This window comes from Aphelocoma coerulescens, chromosome 2 (assembly GCF_041296385.1).
Source record: "Aphelocoma coerulescens isolate FSJ_1873_10779 chromosome 2, UR_Acoe_1.0, whole genome shotgun sequence".
Classification (NCBI taxonomy): domain Eukaryota; kingdom Metazoa; phylum Chordata; class Aves; order Passeriformes; family Corvidae; genus Aphelocoma; species Aphelocoma coerulescens.
This window is the reverse complement of record NC_091015.1, coordinates 50818267-50841151: the sequence shown is the minus strand read 5'-3', so window position 1 is coordinate 50841151 and position 22885 is coordinate 50818267. Positions and strand designations below refer to the sequence as shown.

Genomic DNA, 22885 nt, shown 5'->3' with positions numbered 1-22885 from the left:
AGTGCTCTGCTTTTAATGAGCTGCTCAGAGCTTTTGTATCTAATTGAAAATGAGCCAGGCTGTGACAAGAATTGCCATGCTCCAAAAAGGGCATCACATTTCTACTTGGACAAAAAGTGATATAATTTTTGTCAGATGTTGAGTACTGCAGAGAAGAAAGCATGACAGGTTATGTGCAAACTTTTACATAGAATAAGTGAAAAAAATGTTAGAACCCTTGTGTTAATGGAGGCTTCTGAATGTATCTTTGTGGTCCATAGGGAAGGCTGAAGGATGTAGCAAGGAGACGATGTATCAGCTACTGGCAGCCTTAAAACAAAGTCAGTGTCTCTCTGGACTTTAAAATGTTCCTATGCAGTTTATTTTATTTTTGTTTAATCAAATAAATGTGAGGTTTTTTCATGGCAACTCTGTGTGTGTGTTTCTGTACTACCCAGAAAAAGTCTTCTCTTCTATGAGGATGCAAAAAAGAAAAAGCCCCTCTTTATTGTCTGTGCTGTTAGAAAAAAGTCCTCATTGTCATGGCTGGAGGAAAGAGTTGTGATATTGAACTCACTGCTTCAAATGCCATGCTTTTTTCCCAATATTTTGCCAGAAAGTTTCTGGTTTAACTTTTTCAGGTCTGTTTCTAGGTTTCCATTCCTTCACCTTGGCAACTAAAACAATGCTTCTTCTGCATGGCAGTGTAAAGCAAAGCCACCAGAACATTCAGTAGGTGTCTCTGGCATCTTACAGGGCAGGCTGTCAACAAAAGCTGGGTGAGTGGAAAGCTGCCCTCTTTCTTCACTACCTTGGAAAATGTTTAAAAAGAAATGGTGAGCATAGGAAGATGCTCTTTAAGGAAGGTTTGAGAATTAAAGTCGCTGACTAAATTCCCAGTATGGGTAGCAGTGGAGGTGGATTCCAGGCTCTGGAAGTGCTGGCTGCTTTAGCTTTTCAAAGCCAAGATGCCTTCTGGGCCTGTACAACTGTAGGGCTCTCAGCACCATGCTGTGCTCTTCATCAAAATCCTTCACCAGGCCATTGCTTTCTTCCTGCTGGAGCAGCTGGCAGCATGTCAGCAGTACAGAGCTCATTTCAAGTGGGAGGGAGGGAGAGAGAGAGAGAAGGCCCTGTGGAGGTGGGGACAAAGTCTGCCCAGGTGACCTTGTCCAGCTTCCTCTATTACTCTATATTCCTTTGACTCCTGTGTGCCCTCTTCCTGAAGACAGCAGGAACCCAGCAGCTCACTGAACACCAGGAGCTGGCTTAGGACGCTGCTGAATGAGTGCTGTTCTTGCACCAGGGCCATGGGCGGAGCTAAAGGCTCTGACGAGAGAGAACAGCAGTGGTGCAGGACCATGGTGCAGGACCATGGTGCAGGAACAGTGCTGAGGTAGCGACAAGGCTTATGGTGTGTGGTGGGGAAAAAAGGGAATGCACCCTCTTTTTCTTACTGTGGGAATAAGCCAGTGCATGGCTGCAGAGGAAGATCCTGGAGGTAAGGGGAGGGTGGGGGGATAGGGACAGGCGCCCTTTCCTTCAGGAAGTGGCCCAAACCAAACTGATAAGCATTATTGCATTTACTAACTTAGCCCACTGCTGAGCCTGGGCTGCTCATGCTCCCCCTTTTTCTATCGAAGGACAGTTCACAGTTTTACTTGACCTTCACTTCTTTCTTAACAGAGACTAAAAGCAACTGACGGAAAAGGGACTGGAGGGAGAAGCCAGGTCCTTGGCTGCTGCCTCCCTTGATGTGTTTCGATACTTATTTTTTCTTTTCTGTTAATAGTGAACGATGGAAGCTGAAAGCCGTCACCAGCACTCATCCATCCCTCTGTGCGAGACAGTGCCACGGGCGGGGGGGAAGCGGCAGAGCTGCTGTGGGGGCTGAGCCGCCTCAGGGCACAGGAGCAGGCAGGGGCAGGGAGAGCCGGGGCCGAAGGCTGCGGCTCACGTGCAAATGCGGCTGCGATAAGATGTGCCTTATCTGGGAAACAACTGCATCCGTCATCGAGCCCGGGCACGGCGAGAGCATCTTTTGCATGTGAATGCCCCGCATTCCTGGGGGGGCGGGGAAGGGCGGGGAGGAATCTTCTCTATTCAGGGCCCGGGACCACACAGGGAGCATCTCGAACCTTTTGTATTTAATCAGTCAATCTACTTTGACGTAAAGGATGTATCCGCTCCCTTTCTTCCGTCTTTCAGAAAGGTGATGGCTACCTACTTTTTCCTGATACTTCTTTTATTCCTAATGTTTCTAAACTGTTTGCCCCTACCTGAGGCCAGGGGTGCTTTGCACCTCCTGCAGTGATAGAAAAGTTCCTGGAAAAGGCAGCTACGGGGTTGTTATTCTGAAAGGACTGAAAAGCAGCGCAGAGGCAGAGTGCAGGTCTCAAGCTTGCTGCTGTACTGCTTCCTGCTGGAGACACACTCCACAACTCGCACATTGTTTAATACACTTGCTGTTGTTTCTGTCCGCTGGTTTCTGTAAGATGGCAGAGACAAACCCGGGGCTGTCCTGCTGCCGCCTTCTCCTGGACACTGCATTACCTCACGCTCACGTTACTGAGAGCAGAAGCTGCAGGCCCCACAGCCCAGTGCTGCTTGGAAAAGTGACCTTGGTGCTGGCTGGAGGCAAATTACAACAGCAGCAGCACAGGGAGGTAAGGTGGAAGCTCAGCTCTGTGCTGGAGATTATTAGGATAGTTGAAACGGCACAAAACAGCTCTGGAGGGACTGTGAGGAGAAGTGCTGGGCTCCTTGCTGGGCTCCAATTATCTTATGCCTGCATTAAGTCCCAAGGTAGGATGGCCCCTCCTCTCCTGTGCTCCCAATAAGTAACCCAGAGGAGGGTCCTTCATTATGCTGCCATCTTCGTTTGAGTAAAAGGCAGATTTTTTTTTTTGAAAGAAAGAAATATTCCTCTACAGTGGAAACTAGATTTAAAAACTACCAAAACCCAACAAAAAAAAAAAGGAAAAAAAAACCTCCCACCAAAACCACCCCATAACTAACAACAACAAAATGAACAAACAAAAAAAAAACCCACACAAAAAAACCCAAAAGCAACGAAACAAACAAAAAAACCAAAAACAAAAAAAACCCCCCAAACAAACAAAAAAAAAAGCCCAAATAAAACCCAACCTTTTCCTTATAGCCAGGCACACACTTCCACTGTACCTGCACCATTACATGTTGCTGCTGGGCAAAGGAAAACCAGGGAGAGGAAAAAAAATCCAAACCAAAATAAAAGGCCAACAGAACCAGGTTCCCTCTTCTTTGAGGAAGAGCATGGCTCTCATATGTGTCAAACCAGCAGCCAACACAACAGTTCAACTGCTATTTCAGCAGGACTTAAGTTCAGGGAAATGGTTCTCTCCACTCACTGCTCTCCTCTCTATTCTATTCAAAAAGAGCTGAATTACGCACTTGGACAACCTTTTTTTTTTGGTAAATAAACTACCACTCCCATTCAAAGCAGCTACCAACCTCCCATCATTCATGCAATAACCTTTACAAACAAGTTTTTGGTTTACATCTTTTATTAAAAATTTACATAAACAAACACACTCCAGCAATTTGGGTATTCAGGTGTCCTAGGTTAAAAAAATATACAAAATCCCAAGCCCTCATGATCAGGGCAGCAGCAGGTTAAAGCACAACCTCACTTCCTTTGAACAGTGGTGAAAGCTGGCATCTGAATGGGCTGGATTGAGTGGACTGGCTGGAAAACAGGCTTTTTCCGCATGTCAGAGAGTGTTTTCACAGAAGGGAGCAGCTGGTTCCTCTTGATGATCTGCAATGCCAGCTGTGTGTTACCTACAAGACAAGTTTCAATTAAAAAAACCCAAAATACCATTTTATAACACATGAATTACTGTTCAGGGACAGAGCTGATGAGCCAGCCCTGGGCCCAGGCCAGGTACACCAGCAGTCCTTCCTCTCCCGTGAAATGCTGACATGGCCAGGAAAAGCAGTAGACAACAGTAAATTTGAAGAAAATAGTTTTGATTGAGTCCACCTATCCTTAACTGAAGACATGAAGCTTTTACCTCTGGAGCTGGAAGATGCCAAAGCACCTTCTAGTTTCCCAAAGGACACAAAATGCCCTCACACTGTGACACTGCAGGCAGTAATGCAAATGCCAAGGGAACAAAACATGTTTTTAAAAGAAATATGATTTTCAACCGTATATATGGCCCATCAAATAACCACCAATATAAATGGAAAACTTAGTCTTCGTTAAAAATTAAACTTGTAAAATTACAGGAGAAAAGACACTGAGTTCTGAGGACAGTGTTTCTCCCGCATACTTTTTTCCACTGAAGTTTTTGTTTCAGAGGAGCTGCACCATTTTGTTGTCATTTATAGAACAAAAAATGTCTTTAGCCTGTTTCAGTTATATACTTGGAAGGAGGTGAGGGATGTAAATCCCACTTCCTACTCTCTTCTGCTCTGTACATCTTTGTTGCAGAAATAAAGGTTCCCAGAATTCTAATTTAGAGACATCTTTGTAAGAAAAGCTTTGCAGAAGTCTCAATTCCAAATGCAAATGCTCAAATCCTCCGCCTGCCTGCAATGCAACATCACTGAAGGGGAACAGGCACACAGAACATTTCACAACACTTGGATATTAAGTGCCCCTCAAGGGGCACAGGTCCACAACCAAGACAGCTTCAACCAGCAGCTGCACGAGGTCTGCTCACACTGCAGAATTCAAGTGCAACTTTTCCAGTTTCCCATTATGCAGAGCCTTTCCCTCATACAAACAGTGAACCTTCAAAAGGAAGCATTTTGGAAGAGACAGTTAACATTATTACAAGCTTTGCTGCCATACTTGCTACACAGGCCTTGACAAGGCTTCTTTGGGAAACCTGGATTGTGGTTGCCTTTTAATGGAGAAAGCTTTCCAAACCCCCTTTTTAGTATAAACTTCATCAAGGGTTTCACTGAGCCTATCTGAGACCGCTGACTTCTGCACGAAGTATAGAAAACTTCAGCTCAGGAAATGAGTGTTTAGGAAGTCTGGAGTGTGTGAGAACAGAGTGGCAATAAACTATGGAAGTGAAGGTGCACATGCATGGATCTACAGCAGTGTAAAATGGAGCCAAGGCAGGGCCTAAAGGGTGTCCTTCAAAATACTGGCACAACGCTATATGGAGTACGAATGATGACTACTGCCCTCCTCCCTTTGTATCCCAAATTTAGGTTGATGGAACATTTCCCAACTTACCATTCTGTAATTCAAGATACACAGCCAGAAGGATGGCCTCTGGAGGGATCTCTTTGGGGTGGATCAGTGAAGCAGCCTTATTGAAAAAGAAGAGGGTGGGGAGAAAAAGTGCTTAAGAGAAAGATCCAGCACAAACAAAGTGCCCCTTGACAAGATTGCTACCGCCATCTTAGGGAACAAAACTAACTAAGAACTTAACTAAATAATTAACTAAGATCACGTTTTTTTCAAACTAATACATTCCATCAGGTTTAAGCATGCAAGGAGAGACTACAAGATTCTCTACATAGCAAGATTGTTTCACACTAATTAGCAGGACCATCTGCCGTGTGCTTATGTTCATATGGATCTGTAATTCTTGGGCCAGACTAGTGTGCTTTCCTGGTGAGGTGACAGGTGAAGGTAACCTCCACTGCTCCAGAGTTCAGCATCAAAGTTAACAACGATCATTCATTAGCTTTCCATATACAACCATTTTTCAGCTATGAAGTCAATGAATTTATTGTAGATGCAGAGCCCCACTATATTTTACATCCATGGCTGGCCTTGGACTCCTTTGGGCTTTACACAGGTGTTACAGAGCCCAAGCACAGACACCTGCCTCATCATAAGAAGCCTCAGGAAGAAAAAGAACCAGGCAACTGCCCTAAGTAGCTGAGAGCCTCAAGGATTTGAATCTGTTCACATACACAACTACTGTGAAATAATTTGGAAGCTGCTGTTTCAGTTGGTAGTTCAACAATGCATCCAAGTAGTCTTCCTGACAGACAGGAATGGCTGCAAAAAGAAACATCATGACAGAAAGAGACGGGTCCCAGCCATGAGAAGGACCAAGTGACGTGACACAGGCTAAGTGGAGACAGCATTTCAAAAGCAGTACTTGAGAATTCTTGGGACAAAAGGCAGACAAGGAACAGAACTGCAGTTTGTTCTCACAGCTCTAAAGATAATAGTTCTGATGGTGAGTTATTAAATGACTAGGGAAAAAGCCTTCTCTGAAATATAACAACTACTACTAGACCATTAAAAAGACCACAAAAAACCCCAAATAAACCAGCAATCTTAGAAAACATGAAAAGGCTTCCTTAGTCACCTTCCACTGTTCTGATATGACCTAAGGAAAACAAAATGCTGCCTATAGTGGTACTGAACTTTTTACACAAGTAAGAAATTTGGAATTCTTCATTTTGTTTCTAATAGAGACTGTTTCATAAAGACAGAAGAAAACCACCATTTCCTCAGAGTCTGCAAATAAACTTGGGCTGTGAAATCACCAGAATTTGCTGTGATCTAAATGGCCCTTTTAAGGAAGTACATTTGTCCCTAAAGGTGCCTTGAAGATTTGTTTTTCATACCTGATGAAGACACTTTCGAGCTTTGTCATATTCACTCCTCAAGCAGTAAGCACTTCCAAGGTTAAATAACATCATTGTTCGTGCAGATGTGACTGAACTGGGGTAACACTGTGGTGTCTGCTTGCCAGCTGCAATGAAAAAAAAGTAAAAATCTTTTTTTTCTTACACTTCTATTCCAACTGGCCAAGTAAGTTCTTGTACTCTGCTGAATACAGTGGCTGGTACTTACAAGACTCCATTGCCTCATTCTCTCCTTTGTCAGACCCTGCAAAGAAAAAAAAACCCAAAAACAAACCCCGTCATATTCTGTGACCTTTTTTAAAGGTTATTAAAAAAATAATACAAAGATACAAATTTTCCGCTTTCTTCATGGTCTGACATTAAAGAGGGAAAACAGATCAGTTTGCTCAAGAGTTTATGTCATTTAAGACTTCCTATCTTCAGTGTTGTGCTTTTAGATTTGCAGATGAGTATAGGGAAGTTAAACTGCAGACCTGTCACTGGAATCAGAGCTCTGCAGACTTCACTATACAGATGGGTTCTGAAGTACTTTCCTCTTACAGAATACACACTCTCACCAAGAAGACTAAGATACAGATTAACTAAGTTCTCCCCAGTCCTGTATCACACTAAGGTAGATTCCAACACAAAACCTGGTTTAAGACCAAAAAGGTGAAAGAGATGGTATGAAACCCAAACTTAACCATAACAGCACATTTAACAAAAGCAGCTTTCCAAAGTTTCCTTCAAACAAGTCAGAATACCACAATATACAGTCCTATTGATGATACAGAATTAACCATTTCAGAGGAATGACAAACAGGGAAAAGACACACCAAACACAAAGGAGGAACTGAAGCCAGGAAAATAAAAACACAACAACAAACCCACAAACAACACTCTCCCCCACCCTGCAATAACCTACAGGTCTTAAAACAAAATGTCTTAATCATCATTATATTTGTGTCTAGAAAGTTACAGCAGGAAGGCAGCTGAAAGCATAACCAGTTATAATGAAGTGTGGATGCATTAACCTTGATCCTGCTCATTTGAAGAGATCCCAAGGGAAACATCAGTGACATTCTCAGGGTTCAAGTGAGTGATGGCATCAGATATTCTGTCTAGAGAGATGAGAGCTTCTGCTGCATACAAATGCCCGAGAAACCTACAACAGCGAAGGGTTAGGGTACAAATGTCAGCACAGTAATCCCCACAGTTTGTTATGTGAGTCAAGCAATGCAGTTTTTAATGTGAGCACATGGGAACTATTACTGGGAACACTTGCATGGAAATTAACTTGCTCATAAGGTATTGTCATAATACCCAGTTCTACCATTTACTGCTTTTAGGCACCAAAGTTATAAAAAAACCCAACACCTGAATAATGACAATTCATCCATGCACAGGAATTACCATTCCACAGTGAAGTACCTTGGTGTGGCTTTATTCACAGAATTAAGAAAAGCCATCCCAGAATATTAATATATCTACAATTTAAGTGTTACATGACTTTACATTCAATAAAAATGTATTTTCCTGGGACCAAGATACACACCTCTTTGTCTTTGCAAAAAACCTGTCATTTAGCATTTCCTTCATTACATAATGGTAACACAAAATTATGTGTTACCTTGCAAACTCCTCAAAGATCCTGCTAATACAATGACTGTGCAAAAGCATGAGCTCCTGCAGTAGTTTCAAGAACAGGAGGCAAAGAATTTAATTGGCATGGACCAGTTTAGAGCATGGTGCCAGCATACAAAAATAAGCATGAGTTACCTTTGCTTTCCACAAGTACATTACCAGTTTTGAAAACTGTTAGTACTGTAAAAACCTCTGCTATATTTTATCCTGTGCGTTAAATGCACAAAGTCAGAAGGATGGGGCTAAAGTTGCCCTTTTTGAATTTGTAGAGCTGTATGAGAACTGGGGAGTAGAAAAAGAATGCACTTTGAATATCCTTCAAAAAAGTACAGTGCCAAATGAGAGGTGAACAAGAGAAACTGAAGAATGGAACCTTATATAAGCAGCAGTCGCAGCTGAAGTGACAAGTCCTGCACACACAAGATCTGGTACCCTGAGTGACCGAGCAAACCTTCCCCTCTGAGGCTGTAGTTTCATAAGTGACCTTTCAGCAGCGTGGGTTTGGGCTACCCACAGCTGCACATCCTTGCCCCTTGTGCTGGGCCAACACAAGCACATGCAACCCTACAGTGAATCACAAGAGAGACCTAATGGTCCTGCTGCTGCATGGGACCCATAGCTGGAGAAACAGCAACAGAAGCAGCAATAGATTCCAAGCTATGTGGAATTCATGCACAAAGGAGGGAATTCATGTTCCTGCATGTCAATGGACACTTAGGGCTTCAACAAGAACAGGAGCAGGCCAAGCAATTCTTTGCATCAGATACAGAATTGGCAAGCAACTACAGACACTGGAAGCTCCAACTCAGAACTCTCCAGCAAAAAAACAGGGCTGAGAGAGAAAAAATGACCCCATCAGACTTACTTAAGAGACCCTGACAGCTTTGGTTGCTGTAGAAGTTTATCTGCATGATTCAATGCCATAAGATTATCCCCCAAAGCCAGAGCCACATAAGCACTACACGCAAGGATCGAGCACCTGGAAGGAAACAGACAAAAAAAAGGGGAGGGGGAGAAGCCATTATGTTAAATTGAGAATTCTGTGATTCCAAATACACTTGTTAAATTTTCTTTCTTGTTTAGTGCTAAAGAAATAAATCAAACTTTCAATAATGACTTCCCATCTAACTATGAAGTAAATGAGTTAGTGTTAATTATTTATGGACTCAATTGTTCTACCAGTATAAACCAAGGATCACCATTGCGTGCTCAGTAAGATCTTGCAGTTTTCATCATAAACAACAGACTAAAAAAAGATGGACTTCACCATGTGTCATTTTTCTCATGGACAGTTTCCCTTTCTCACACTCTTGTTATTGGTCTTGCCTTGGACTCTCACTTGTACTCCTCTGCCCTCACCTTCTGTTGTAGAGAAGAGTAGCAGATTTCTAGATTTCTGTAAGACACAATCTACAGACACACAGTAGCTATCAATTAAGCTGTAATGTATTTCACTCTTCTATTGTACAATGTCTGCACACAGGGAGACAAAACACTGGAGAATTTGGCATTTCCAGTTTTGTGTTCAGTTGAGAGCTGTAACCCAGTGCCAAGACTCTGACTGATCCATGGCATTTTGTTGCCATCACAGACTTGCTTATCTTTCCAAAACCAAAAATATCTGGCAGTTCATCTAATGAAATCTGAACTACTCACATTTTCCATCTTCAAACAATAACCCCACGTCAGGATGCCATCATTAGGCCAAGGTTCACACTTTGTAATAGCTCCCCCCCATACTAAACACTGTTCTTGGGGATATTTTCCACTTGGTAAAACATCATTCAGTGCAGGCTGCCTTGTCCTCAGGGCACAAGCCTCTGCCCATGATGCCCTGCTGTGAGCAGGACTCTGTTCTTCTCCAGGGAGGACAAGTGGATGCTCTGAGTGGGGTCGCACGTTGGGAGCGATGGGAGGAGAGCCGTCGGCTCTCCCGCTGGTAGGCGGGCTATTATTGCGCCAACCTTCTGGCAACTGTCAAGCCCACTTTCGGTCCAGCAGTAAGTCATGTAATTCATGGCAGGACCTGGGGTGCCTTTATTCCCCTTTCCCAGGAGGCATGCTCCTTAATTATGCACAAGCAGGATAAGAAACTTCTCCAGTGTTTCCCCCTACCCCCCACTTCCTCTCCACCGTGCCCAGATGTCACATCAAATCAGAACACATACAAAAGGTTGAGAGAGGGAGAGGAAAGCTTCCCCAGCTCAACTCCCAAACCTAAAATATTTCTGAAAGGTTGTGACTGGGGAGGGGGATGGAATGGGGAAACAAAATTTTTTGTAATAACAGCCTGCTTCTAACTAACCTTTTTTTGTTTCTGCCTCAAGGAAGTACACTTTTAAATCAGTAGAGATGCCGAGTGTCAGCAGCAAAATACCCTTAGACAGGTATTCAGTCAGGGCCTGCAGAGTTGGTTGCTACTGCCCTTTACAGCAATGTGTCTTACACTTCCCACAACTTTCTTAAAGCCTATTTTTATTTCTGCAAGTGTAAATTCAAACACAAGACGTGCTCCAATCACACAACAGGATGAAACCTACTCCTCTGCTCTAAGGACTAGTCACTGTTTGGGCCACGTAAGAGCTAGCAAAAGCCTTCCGCAACAGCCATCTGAAGAGGAAAACATACAGGTTTCTTCCCCTGCAGTTGTGTCCTTGCACTTGGATCCATTGTTGAGTTGGCTGAACCAAATGCTCAGGAGAGCTGACAGCCAACCGGAGCAGAAGAATTGCACCACAAGGGAAAAGACAAACTAGTTTTTCACCCCAGTCAGGATTCTGACAAAACTCCACAGGTCGCCTTTGAGCACGGCAGACTTCCAGCATCACCGAGCCTCCGCATGCCCTAAATAAAACTGCCTTTGCACTAGGAAAAAGAAAAATGTTTTTTTAAACTGCCAGATTATGTCAAACAGCCTCTTGTGTAGGTTTAGGCAACAAGATTTGTCAGCCCACACAGACTGCAAGTTTATGGAACCCAAACTCCGTTTCTGACTTGCCTTATTTCTCAGGGAAATGGCAAGTCAGAGCAAATACAGTTCTTCAAAACTTAGTATGAAGGCACCAAAAATGATGCTTCAAAACCATCAAGAGAACATCTCTAATCTGAAATAATTTCAAATAGCTAAGCCCAACAATGGATACAAACTATTTACTTTTTATGTTTCAACACAGGCAAACAATACAAAATATGAAGAAATACAGAATGCAGACTGAGCTTACTCCAAAGGGAACTTCAGCACCAGCAAAGGGGAGATGGGGAAGAACTACACAGTGGCTAAGAAGTGAGGGAGAAGAGAGTGAAACAGCTGTGGGTGATAATCATTGTAAGTTTCTAGTATTGTGACAGGGTCAAACAGACCACTAAAACCTTTAAATGGGTAACTGAGGCAAAACTGGGTGTGGAGAAAATGAATGATCAAATTATTCCTTTATCTGCTTTGAGGGGAAAAACTAAGGTTCTCACACAAAGACCTTCAATCTAGGGAGAATGACTACAACAAGGTCTGTTGCTGTCCATCTCAACTTTTACAATAAAATCCACAAAATTTTCCAAATGTAGCACTGTGGTCTACCAGAATTTCTTTACTCTAGATGCATCCTAACAGTGTTAGGTTGTGGTGTGTGGAACATTGAACAGGCTGAGAGCAGAGCAGGGGAATTGGCTTGTCCAAGGATAAGAAGCAGCGAGGAAAATTGTTTAGAAGAAACTTAGAAGAAAAATCTGGAGTTTCTACTTCCAATGCATAAATTCTTAGCAGTGATTGGTCTCCTCAGACTTCTGCTTGTTGCTTTGAAAACCTTGCAGTTGAATTACTGCTTATTATGAGAATGGTCCACTCAACCAATTTGTGTACAAGCACCAAGCAATATATAGGACATGTAAACCTTTTCTAGATTATATTTTTAGCTTTTAAAAACTGTTCAGGGGCAAAGGTCAGTCAGGCATTTTGAACTCTTACAAGGATGTGCAACTGTATAAAATCATCCAAGAAAAGCATTCACAGTTCCTGTTCAGTTCTAGAAGCAGGTTTTTCAGTCCAGTGACTTAGCAGGAAAAAACTGAACACTTATTCCTTAGGATAATCCTTGACAACATCCAGAATTATTTTTCTTGATTTTCCCCGACTCAGCAAGAATTTCCATTTTCTCACTTAGCTCCTTAGTGAGCAAGGCTACAGGAACACACTATTTACAATATAAATATACAAGATTACTATTTGAGTGTAACGTATTTTGCTTTTCAAAACTATCTTCAGAAGCTTAGAAACAGTTTCAGCAGAAACACTTTCTAGGAATGTGTAGTCCTCTAGATTAAACCAAAGCAGGTAGTAGGAGAGAAAAAAATTTTTTTTTTAAATCAATGCTTTTCCTTTCCTTATATGAATGAAGTTCTTTACCAGAAGCAGCTCACTGCTTGCTGAACTGCTAAGTTTTTCCTGACATGTTGTCAGATTTCATCAGTAGATAACAACAGCTGATTGTGAAAGAAAAGACTACGCATTAAAAGAAAAAAAATCACAAAGTGACACCACATAATTTTGACATGTGGCAGCCACATTTTCAACAGTCAGGAGGAGAAAAAGCCCACAAAACCCACAAGCAACCCACATCACTGTTTTCAATCCAGTGTGTTTCATTTGGAGTAGCGCACTCTTGTACCACTTCAGAATAAATAACTGACGTCGCCTCACAGATTCCTCCTAAAGTGCTTTTCAATGAGTACAAGAAGATTTGCTACACGTAGTGGAGCAAAGGAAAGGTTAAGCTGGTCATTATGAAACATAGGTTACCTGGGGTTAGGCTGAAACAGAGTGTTTACCTAAGAGTTCAAGTAGGAAATTACTGTATGCTTTGCCCATAATGGAAACTTAAAACAGATTTCTTTTTTCTAAACAGGTGCAAGCTTTATAGTAAGAGATTTTCAACAGGCTGGAAGCCACCTGAAACAAGTAACATTGCCAGTAAATGGTAATCTTGTTGGGGAGAAGTAAAGAGGCTCCAGACAATATGATACTTATTTACACACACGTGAGTTATTCTATCTGGAGAACACTCAGACTCCTGAACAAGCAGTTTAAGGATCTTTGAGAACACATAAGGAATCTACAGTGAAATTTTACCTATGGTTTTGCATTGGGAGGAAGTCAAATGCCTGGACAGAGGCATTTTTACTTCCTATTTTATGCAAACTATGGATTTATTCTGGCTGAAAGGAACACCATTCTCATCAGTAAAAGCAGCTATGCTGCTTTCCACTTTCATTTTTTTTTTTCCATCCAATAAGCAGATAATGTGGGGACTGAATTCCAAACTAGTCTTATCATGGCTTTAAAAGGAAAAGGCACATACAGTAATTTCCATCCCTTTCTACCAATGTCAACAGCCATTGTCAGGTTTTTAGCTTTCTCTTATGGGACTTGGTATTTTCAGCTTTGCTCGATATGTAATGCCAAACTTACAATAGTGGGATCAAACAGACTGATCTACCTAAATTGAAATTCTGGATGATTTCTATTTGTTCAGATTCAAAGCTCAGAAGAAAGGAAGCACACACATTTGAAAAACAGATTACCAGTTACAATTCAACATCCCAAGTGCCTATAAAAAAACCTAGGAATCACAATTAAGGAAGAGGCTTATTTAGTGGTGAATATTTTATATTATTTACTTGCCTTAAATTCTCTAATTCCTGTTTCTTCAAAGGCGAAGAAGGAGGAGCTGCAATGAATTTATCCCCTTCATGACTTTTATTGCTAGAATAAAAACAGTGTATTATTATAATATGTAATTTAAAAATGGTCAGTGTATTTATTCACTCCATTTAAAATAACATAAAAAATTCTGCAGCCTAAAAGAGAGGAAATTGAAGTTATTCAGAGATTGAGGCACATGCTCTTATCCTAACCATTCTATTTGAGAAGGAAGAAGTGGGACACTTGCTGGAAAGGATTTGACTGACAGACCAAACAACCCACACCATTCTTCACAGCCTTGAGCTATTTTTGAAGTTCAGTGTAGGATAAGCATTTTTAACTGGAGGGACACAGAATTTGCTGCATTTGTAGCTTCTCTTCTTTTAGCCTGTAAGAAAAGCAGTAAACTAGTTTTCTCTCTAGACATCTTGAAAAGTAGTTACATAAACATTCTAGAAAGATAACCCACAAAGTGCTACAGTTTCCTTTATACTTCTAGCTACCCTTTATTACAAAATGTCCTTTTTTTTCTTTTTTTTTTTCCCCCAAATAAAATTCCACTTTCTTAAAATTACACCCTGTTTTTTTGGGGGAGCATTTGGGGAGTATTCATTCTATTTAAGAAGTATGAAACTTCACCCTCCAATAAGCTGAAAGAACCTCCTGGAATGAAAACTGAAGAGACAGCTAATGGCTGTATCTTGGTAGTGAGAGACACCAAGGTCTAAAACAAGATTTAAAAGAAAATTCAGAATTGAAACTGAGTCTGTCCACTTAACGAGAACTTTTTAATTTACCAGTTTCATATCTATTACAAATAGGTAAGATAATTCCAACATTCAAAACATAGAGCAAAAAACTCCAAGGAAATTCATACTCAATACTGCTGTAGAGTATATACTTCATGCCTTTACCAAAAATTAGATTAAAAAAATACCCTTAGCCACTGAAAGTATTTGCTGTTTTCTTGTGAATAAGAGAAGAATCTGCCTTAAGAGTCAGCTTGCTCAATTAGTGGGATTTGCTTTAAAACCATCCTGTTCAATTAGTGTGATTTTCTTCAAATGCCTTGTATGTTCTACTGTTCCCTCACAGAGGTTCCCTTGTCCGAAGGAACAAATCCTTAGAGAACCTTTCAGAATGTGACACACAAATTCAAGAACAGCCTCCTTTGTTGTGGATATTTTGAAATTGGCAGTGGCTACTGGGAGATATGAGGGAGTCCTTTCTTTAGCTTTTCTTCAGCTGAAGAAGCATCTGGTTTTGAAAGCAGAAGGTAGCAAAGGATCATACAGGGCATGTTTTCCTTTCCTCACTCCTACAAAAATAAACAAAAAACACCCGAACACAAAACAAAAAAGGAGGTCTTGTCTGAGTAAGGGCCACCATTCTGTTTTCATCACTGCCCCTCAGTGAGCCCCAAAAGCTTAAAATTGAACTCCCATTTAAACCAGAGAAGCTTCATCTCAATGGGCTGCATATACACTTGCCAGAGGAGTTAGATCACAATCTCCAACCTCAGTAAAGAAAAAAGGAAAAAAAACCATAAGCAAACAGCCAAACAAAAAAACCCAACAACCACCCCCTCCCCTCTCCAACTTTTATAAGTCACATGGTCACTTGACAAGATAGACTGTAATTGGAAAAATAGAATTACAGAGAACAGCTTTCAAATATTGTTGTAACAGTAACAGCCACTAACCCCTAGCCACAGTCCATCTGTAGGCAACCCCACAACATCTGAGGATGCACCTTGTGCCTACACAACACAGTGTGTGTGCAGTAAATCCTGCCTTCTGACAAATGGATCTTATCTTCTTAACAATCATCTGTACTCAGGTCGGACAAAACCAGTGTGTTTTTTCATTACTCTCTAAGCAGTTCAAGTTCTACCACAGACACTTTTTCCAGATGAGTTATTGTAACATTTCCCCTCAAAATGGTCTTTAATGAAAGTGCAGACTATGATCAAAAGTTACTCTTCAAAAGGAAGTCCAGAATGTATGAGATGATGCAATAAATTAAACCTCCTTCCTTTACCATGCACTGTCTGCAAATTACTTTTTCTGAAACTTTAATGACAAAAAAAAAGTTTTTCTTAAACTCTCTTCTGCAAAATATGATTTATTAAGCAATAGCTCCATGCTGGTTTCCTACTTCACTTTCTAAATCTAGTTTCCCATTTTAAAGCAAACACAACAAAGCATACTAAGACTGATGAATGTCAAATTTGATAACGGGGAAATGTTTACAACTGAGTTGCCAGACATTCATATATATATTGAATCAAGTACACAGCGCACGTGCACACACACACAAAATCACTGTAACATGTGAAACTTCACTTACAATTAGAGAAATACCAATATGCACAGCAGGAGGGTGTGGGAAAACACAACATTTGCAGCACAGAAAAAAAGACGGCCAAGGGAAAAAATAATTTCAGTGTCTAATTTAATAAAAGTTTTTAGGGACAGGAGGAATCAACTCAGTATTTTATTCTTAAATTAAAACAAGCAGCTAAACTATTTCTTTGAATAGTCCAACACTATTAAGAGGATTTACAAATATGTTCTATTTTTCTGCTAGTCAAACAGGGTAAGTAACAGACACAGACTGTCAGCCCAGGGTTACTCTGGACAAAAAGAAAGGTTTATATTCAATTGTTTACCTGCACGCTTCACTGCTTTCACTGTTTTCTGTATTTCCCCCCAGCTGATTACTAGTTTTAGATCCATTTTCCTGCTTTGGCTCCTGTTGATCTTCTGGCAGCAGCAGCAAGGCATTTCTTAGACAAATTGCTGCAAACTCCATGCTGGCTACAGGTATTGCTGAGGACTGCCCATCACTTAAAGAGACAAAGAAGTTGACCAATAAGAAGCAATCCTACTAAATTGAAAATAAAAGCAGAGCTCCAGAAATATCTGAATGCAGAGAAAATTTCACCCTAAAAATGTTAAATAATGTTTTAATATACCAAGTTTAATTTATGAGGAGGTAGTATCTTGTTATTTTTACATATTGAAAGTACACCATGATGCCCAATTAGATTCAACCACATAATTTCTTGATTTCTTGATTTCACTTCCTGAAGTTTCATGGCAGAGCGACTAGATTCTTCCTGCATTTTTCTAAAGTGGATAAGTGAAAATATATATATATTAAGTGAGAAAAAGAGGACAGATTTAGCTATCTGAAAATATAAATTTCAGATAAATAAATTTTAAGCTTTAATGCTCATCTTAGTTACCATAAACACACAGTTAAGCCCTCTGCTGGCCATCACAGAGGAGACACAAAATTATGTTTAAGACTGACCAAGCATTTTAGCATGCCTCTCTCTTCACTACATGAATAAACAGTTATTCCACAACGGTTTAAAAACCTCTGATAAACAGATATATATCCTTAACAAAGGTATAAAAACCAAATAAATAACCCATGGAAAACATACTCACTTATAAACAACATTCTGTATGGACTGGGATGCTAGGACTATCTTACGGTGGTAGCCTTGACCTACTATAGATTGCACAATTCCCTTTTTGCTGGGAAGACCTTTAGTCTCTTGTTCAGATGTCTAAAAGGAAAAAGGAAAAAAAAAGAGCTTAAATATCAAGGCTATTGAATGAGAGCTTGACAAAATAAGTGAAGGCTGAAAGAAGACCTTGAACCCTGCTAAAATATAAGAATAACGGACACAGCTTTAAATCTAAAGTACGACGAAGGATCAGGGATCTTCTATTGTCTTTGTGCTGCAGAGGGGTTTTACTGCAGACTGTGTAAGCACAGATTAGTTCTGACAGCTTGTCTGATAGCCTACTGACCTAGTTTCTCCTCTGTTTTGAAAGCAAAAGAACAATGAACCAAGTCATATTAAAAGAACTGACAGGATATCTAAAAAGAAATAATTTGATCTGCCAAATAACATTCAGACTTGGCACTGTAACGCTTGCCATCTTCTCTCTCTGCTTACACAGCACTCAAAATGCTCTGTGGAAAAGCTGCTCTCAAACTGTTCCATGGGGAGCAGACAGCTGAACAACAACATACGCAAAGATACATTAAATTAACTTGTTTAATGGATTTTTGGGTATGCAGACACATTCTGTGGGTCAAATAAACTTAAAGTACCCTAATTGTGAGTCCCAAGAATTATTTCTACACTGTATTTACTGGGCTTTGTTTGGCTGTTTTACCATGAGCCACCTTAACTTCACTGGTAAGTTAAGTCAGTGACAAAGAGTTGCAGTTGTAAGGAAAAACTTATCCTAAATCTGGACTTTCAATAGCTATCACTTTCCAAAAAATTTATCAGAATCTATTGTAAAAATACTGACATAGTAGCATTTACTGCCACATAACAAATACATACACTGAGTTTGGATATGAAGCGCATATTTCAAAAAAGGTGTTCAAAATGCCGGTGTTTAAAAGGGAATCTTCTCCCATTTACATTTTATGAACTAAAATACTAAAGTGGGTGAAAATTAGTTTCAGTGAAATTGCTTTTCTGCATGGTGTTCAGAGCATAATATGAATCCATACTTAGATATAAAGGAATATTATTGCAAATTGAGTTGTGAGGTCAAATTAAACACACTATTGACTTTAAGGCCTTACTTATCATGTTGAAAATCTAACAATTTAAAGACACTTACTCTTTGCCTTTAATATTAATGGCATCCAAAGTTAATTTTTTGCTTCCAAGATTACAAATTTAGGGAATAACAAGCTGGTTTTTTGACATGAATTCAAGCTCTCTGGTACACCACACGTCATCCAAACTGTAGCAGGAAGAAAACCTCAGGAGCCTGGCATAATCTACTACTTTGCCTAGTCTGCAGTAAATAGGGAAGTGCCCATAAGGATCCGTATTTCCCTTTTCCAGACTGCTAAATACTGCCCTTCTAAATGGAATCCCAGCTTTGTGTTTTTGCCACAAAACCTAAGCTAATCAACTCTCTCATACTCAGCTTTTCACTAGAGATGATCAGATGTGTCTTCTTTATCTATGTGTGACTTCAACCCAGTAGGATTGATACAGAGAATTGCAAAATTAATATGAAGAAACTTCCTGTATTTGTTCTTCCTGCATTTGATGTGCTTTCTAAAACTCAGGCAATCAGACAAGTAGCACATACAGAATCACAGTCAGTCCAGTTTTGACCCAACACTCTTGAATCTTCAGTGCTCTGCCTCTGAAATGGGTATAGAAGCAAACTTCTGCTATAAAGTTGTGAGTATCTTAAGTTTTCTGAAATAGAGATACCAAAATATTGAGTACTACTCAAATTCCCAAGGGAGAAGTTCTGAATTTTGTATTTGGAAGTATTTGGATAGTGTGTGCAGTAAATAAATGTACTGAGGCCCCCCAGAGAGGAAAAACAGAGAATTCAGAGGGGGGGGTGGGGGAAGAGAGTAAATATAGCTACTTGTTCAATTCATCCTGCACATCCTGTGTAAGGAGTGAAATGGGCATACTGTGGAAATAACTGCATAGAATCATGCAATTACAGATTACATCATCACTCCCCCACACTTAAGGGGTGAATTACAGTTTTACAGGGAATCAAGTATACCTTAATTTCACAGATGTACTATTTAGGTGCAGTATTTTCTTAAAAGAGCAAATGATCCTGTTCTCAGCCCTCTGAATTTTATCATTTGTATTTATCCTATTCATATATGGATCAACAGGGTGAAAACAAGATGCCCCAGAGGACATGCAACATGCCTGCCATGAGCAGGTTTCCACCCACTTTGCCAGGAGAAGAAGGTGAAGACTTAGCAGTTAAGAGATTCAGCTCCCCAGCAGCTGTGATCCCAACAGCTTCAGGATAGAGAAGGCTGATCTCTGCTTCCACAGCCTCTGTCACTTTCAAGCTACCCGCACTACAAAGTCTCATCCTTCTCAATCTTTAGTGGCAAATGAGTGAGGAAACAATAAAACTTTAGATGAGCTTTGGCTGCATGAAGAGAAAAAGATCACATGCAAAGAGTTCCCCTTACCTGATGCAGCTCCAGATTAAACACATAAAAATACATATACACAAAAAATAATTAATCTGGATTTATAGAGGTGTTACAACATCAGGCCTTCAAAATACACAGCTTAACTCTAGGTATTAATTCTACCTTTCTGTAACCACATGCCATTCTTTAGAAGATTTTTCAAAAGTTACTTACCCCTTTATTGGCAGCAATGCAGCATTCTGCTATTCTCAGCCACAGACGAGGGTTTGAGTGATACACCTGGACTGCCTCAATCAGGCATTCAAAGGCAGCTAAGGGCCTCCCAATATGCAAGAGCTGAATTCCACAGTTATAGAGCAACTCATATCGTTTGTTAGTCAGTAGTGTACACATGGGTCTCCCCGAAAATTTTTTACCTGCAGAAAAGGATTACATCATATTGGATATGCAGCTCAGGAGAGCATAAAACTCTGAGGAAGACAGAAGATGTGAGAGACACCCCAAAGCTACCAAAACCCCCTTTCATTGCTGAAATCCACTAGCCTCCCTCTGCAAATAAATTCCTTTCACATCAAAACTGATTTCAAAGACAAATTAATTGTATTCTTAATAAAGATTGAAGTATATTAAATACTAACCTCATATGTTCCTTATCACACAAGCTAAGTGTTATACAAGAATACTGAATCCCAGATTTGTGAGAATACACATCTACACACATTCTAGAGAATACAGATTGCAGAAGAAAACCACTTTGCTGTTAACAAGCATAAAACGCTTTCTGTCTTCACATTAATACCTAAGGCTGCACTTAGGTCCAGGGGAGAAATAGAAAAAACAATAAAATGCCTGATAGTAAGTAGACTTTAAAGAAAACAAGAAATGTGAACAACTATAACTTCATCAAGAAATGATGAAGACTGAGTGATGAGGCCCTCTATGGTCAGATAGGAGAGGTCTCACATTCACAAGCCCTGGTCCTGCTATCTGGGACAACAAAGAAGGGCATAAACAATCCAGGAGACTCCTGGAATGTGTTTATGATAACTTCCAAGTGTTGGAGGAGCCACTGAGAAGAGGTGCTATGCTGGACCTTGTTCTCACCAACAAGGAGGGGCTGGTCGGGACTGTGAAACAGTGAAGTTAAAGATCCTTAGAAGTATGCATAGCAAGCTCACTACACTGGACTTCAGGAGAGCAGACTTTGGCACCTTTGGGGGTCTGATTGGTACAATACCACGGAATAAAGCCCTGAATGGAAGAGGAGCCCAAGAAAGCTGATTAATATTCAATGATTATCTCTTTCAAGCTCAGGAGTGATGCATCCCAACAAAGAAGTCAGGCAAAAATGCCAGGAGGCATTTGCCAGGAGCTCCTGGACAAATTCAAATACAAAAAGAAAGCCTACAAAGGGTGGAAGCAAGGACCAGTAACCTGGGAGGAATACAGAGAAACTGAGAAACCAGGGATCAGGTTAGAAAGCTAAGTCTTGACAGGATTAAATCTGATCAGGGATGTCAAGAGCAACAACAAAAGCTTCTATAGGTATGTTGGTGATAAATGTTGATGTTGGAAGACTAGGGAAAGTGTGCGGCCCCCTCCACAAGGAAACAGGGGACCTGGTTACCCAGAATATGGAGAACACATCCTTCATGCCCTGATGATTCTACACAGTGTCAGCAGGACTAGAAATAACCTATACAAAATAGGTCACAAAAACTTTATTTTGTCATATCTCCCTAACTGATGGACCAAGTCTACAAATGAGAGAGAAGTAATTGTCCCAGCACCACGGTACATCAAGAAAAGCAAAAAAATAAAGAACATATTTAATCATCACCATGTATTTCTGGCAACAACAACTACATTCTTACATCAGGTTATCATCAAAGTTCTCACCCTTCTTCCCTGTCCTCCACAAAGAGACGGATGGGGAATTTTGCTGATAATTACTCAAACCTTCTGTCCTCTATTTCCTTGATTTGCCCACCCCTCTTCCACCATCTGTTTGAATCTCCTGCTTACCTGGATCCGAGCTGCCCGTTCCTAGCTGTGCACATGCATTATCATTTTCTTGCAAGGCTTTTTTAAAGTAAAAAATTCCTAAATTGTGCTTTCCCATTGCAAAGTGGATGCAGCCAAGATTGTTCCAGAACATACACCTTAAGCATTCACCTGACAGAACAAAAGACCATTTTCAGAAAGTGAAAGTTGTTGCCAAGCCCATGAAATGCTCCAACCACTCTCTCATGGGTCAGCATATTATGTCAGTCTATTAAACATGCTTTTCAGTGAGATGTTCACAGATGATGGTGTTATTTATATATGTATATATGTGCCAACCTAACCATACAAGCGGGAAATGCACTCTTCTTTCTAAATATATGTTCAGGTAACACTGTAAGAGGTCCTTTCTAAATAATAAAGGACAAAAAAATTAAACTTTTCACTTATCTGCTGGTGACTAAAGTTTTACACGGATAATAAAGAAAAAAGAAAAAAAAAACCCACCCTAAAAATCCAAATAACCAGACCATTAGCAAATTAAACAGACATTATTTCAGTCATAGCCTAGGAAGACCACTAAGTTAACATTATACTGTGCAAAAAAGGTAATGCAAAAAAGTGACGTGACTGTAAAGTTTTCAAAAAAATTTTAAGTCATAAAGAGAATTTTAAGCCCATAAATTGCCAGAAAGGTCTCAGTTCTAGATCTAGTAAGTTGCCTTTTGTTTCATTTCTTGATTAAGAGATTCAATTATGAGCCTTGCAAATAGAACACACCTTCACAAATTCATTTTTATGGACAATCACAGCCTTGTGTAGAAGAATGTTCAATGAAAAACACCACAGTGTTATATGAAAGAGCGTAAGAAGGAAGGTGAAACACATCCTACATATAAACCCATGACTTTCAGGGCTGACTCTGTTAAGTCATCATTAATGTCCTTAAAATTAATATAAACAGTAGTCCTACCAACTAGTTCTATTATACTAGAC

General features: G+C 40.3%; 1 protein-coding gene across 2 annotated transcripts in view; it reads right to left on the bottom strand.

Moving 5' to 3' along the window:
- Positions 1–3513: 3513 nt before the first annotated feature.
- The window catches only part of CNOT10 (CCR4-NOT transcription complex subunit 10), a 33077-nt gene continuing 13705 nt past the window's right edge, over positions 3514–22885 (bottom strand). For both annotated transcript variants that reach the window (XM_069007390.1, XM_069007391.1), the window contains exons 9-19: positions 21911–22060; positions 20099–20301; positions 17368–17489; positions 16581–16757; positions 13889–13969; positions 9080–9193; positions 7605–7735; positions 6800–6835; positions 6571–6698; positions 5216–5291; positions 3514–3801 (exon numbers count right to left, since the gene is read on the bottom strand). In XM_069007390.1, coding sequence (XP_068863491.1) covers positions 3647–3801; positions 5216–5291; positions 6571–6698; positions 6800–6835; positions 7605–7735; positions 9080–9193; positions 13889–13969; positions 16581–16757; positions 17368–17489; positions 20099–20301; positions 21911–22060 — 1373 coding nt within the window. In that variant the 3' untranslated portion in view covers positions 3514–3646. The remainder of the gene's footprint in view (positions 3802–5215; positions 5292–6570; positions 6699–6799; positions 6836–7604; positions 7736–9079; positions 9194–13888; positions 13970–16580; positions 16758–17367; positions 17490–20098; positions 20302–21910; positions 22061–22885) is intronic.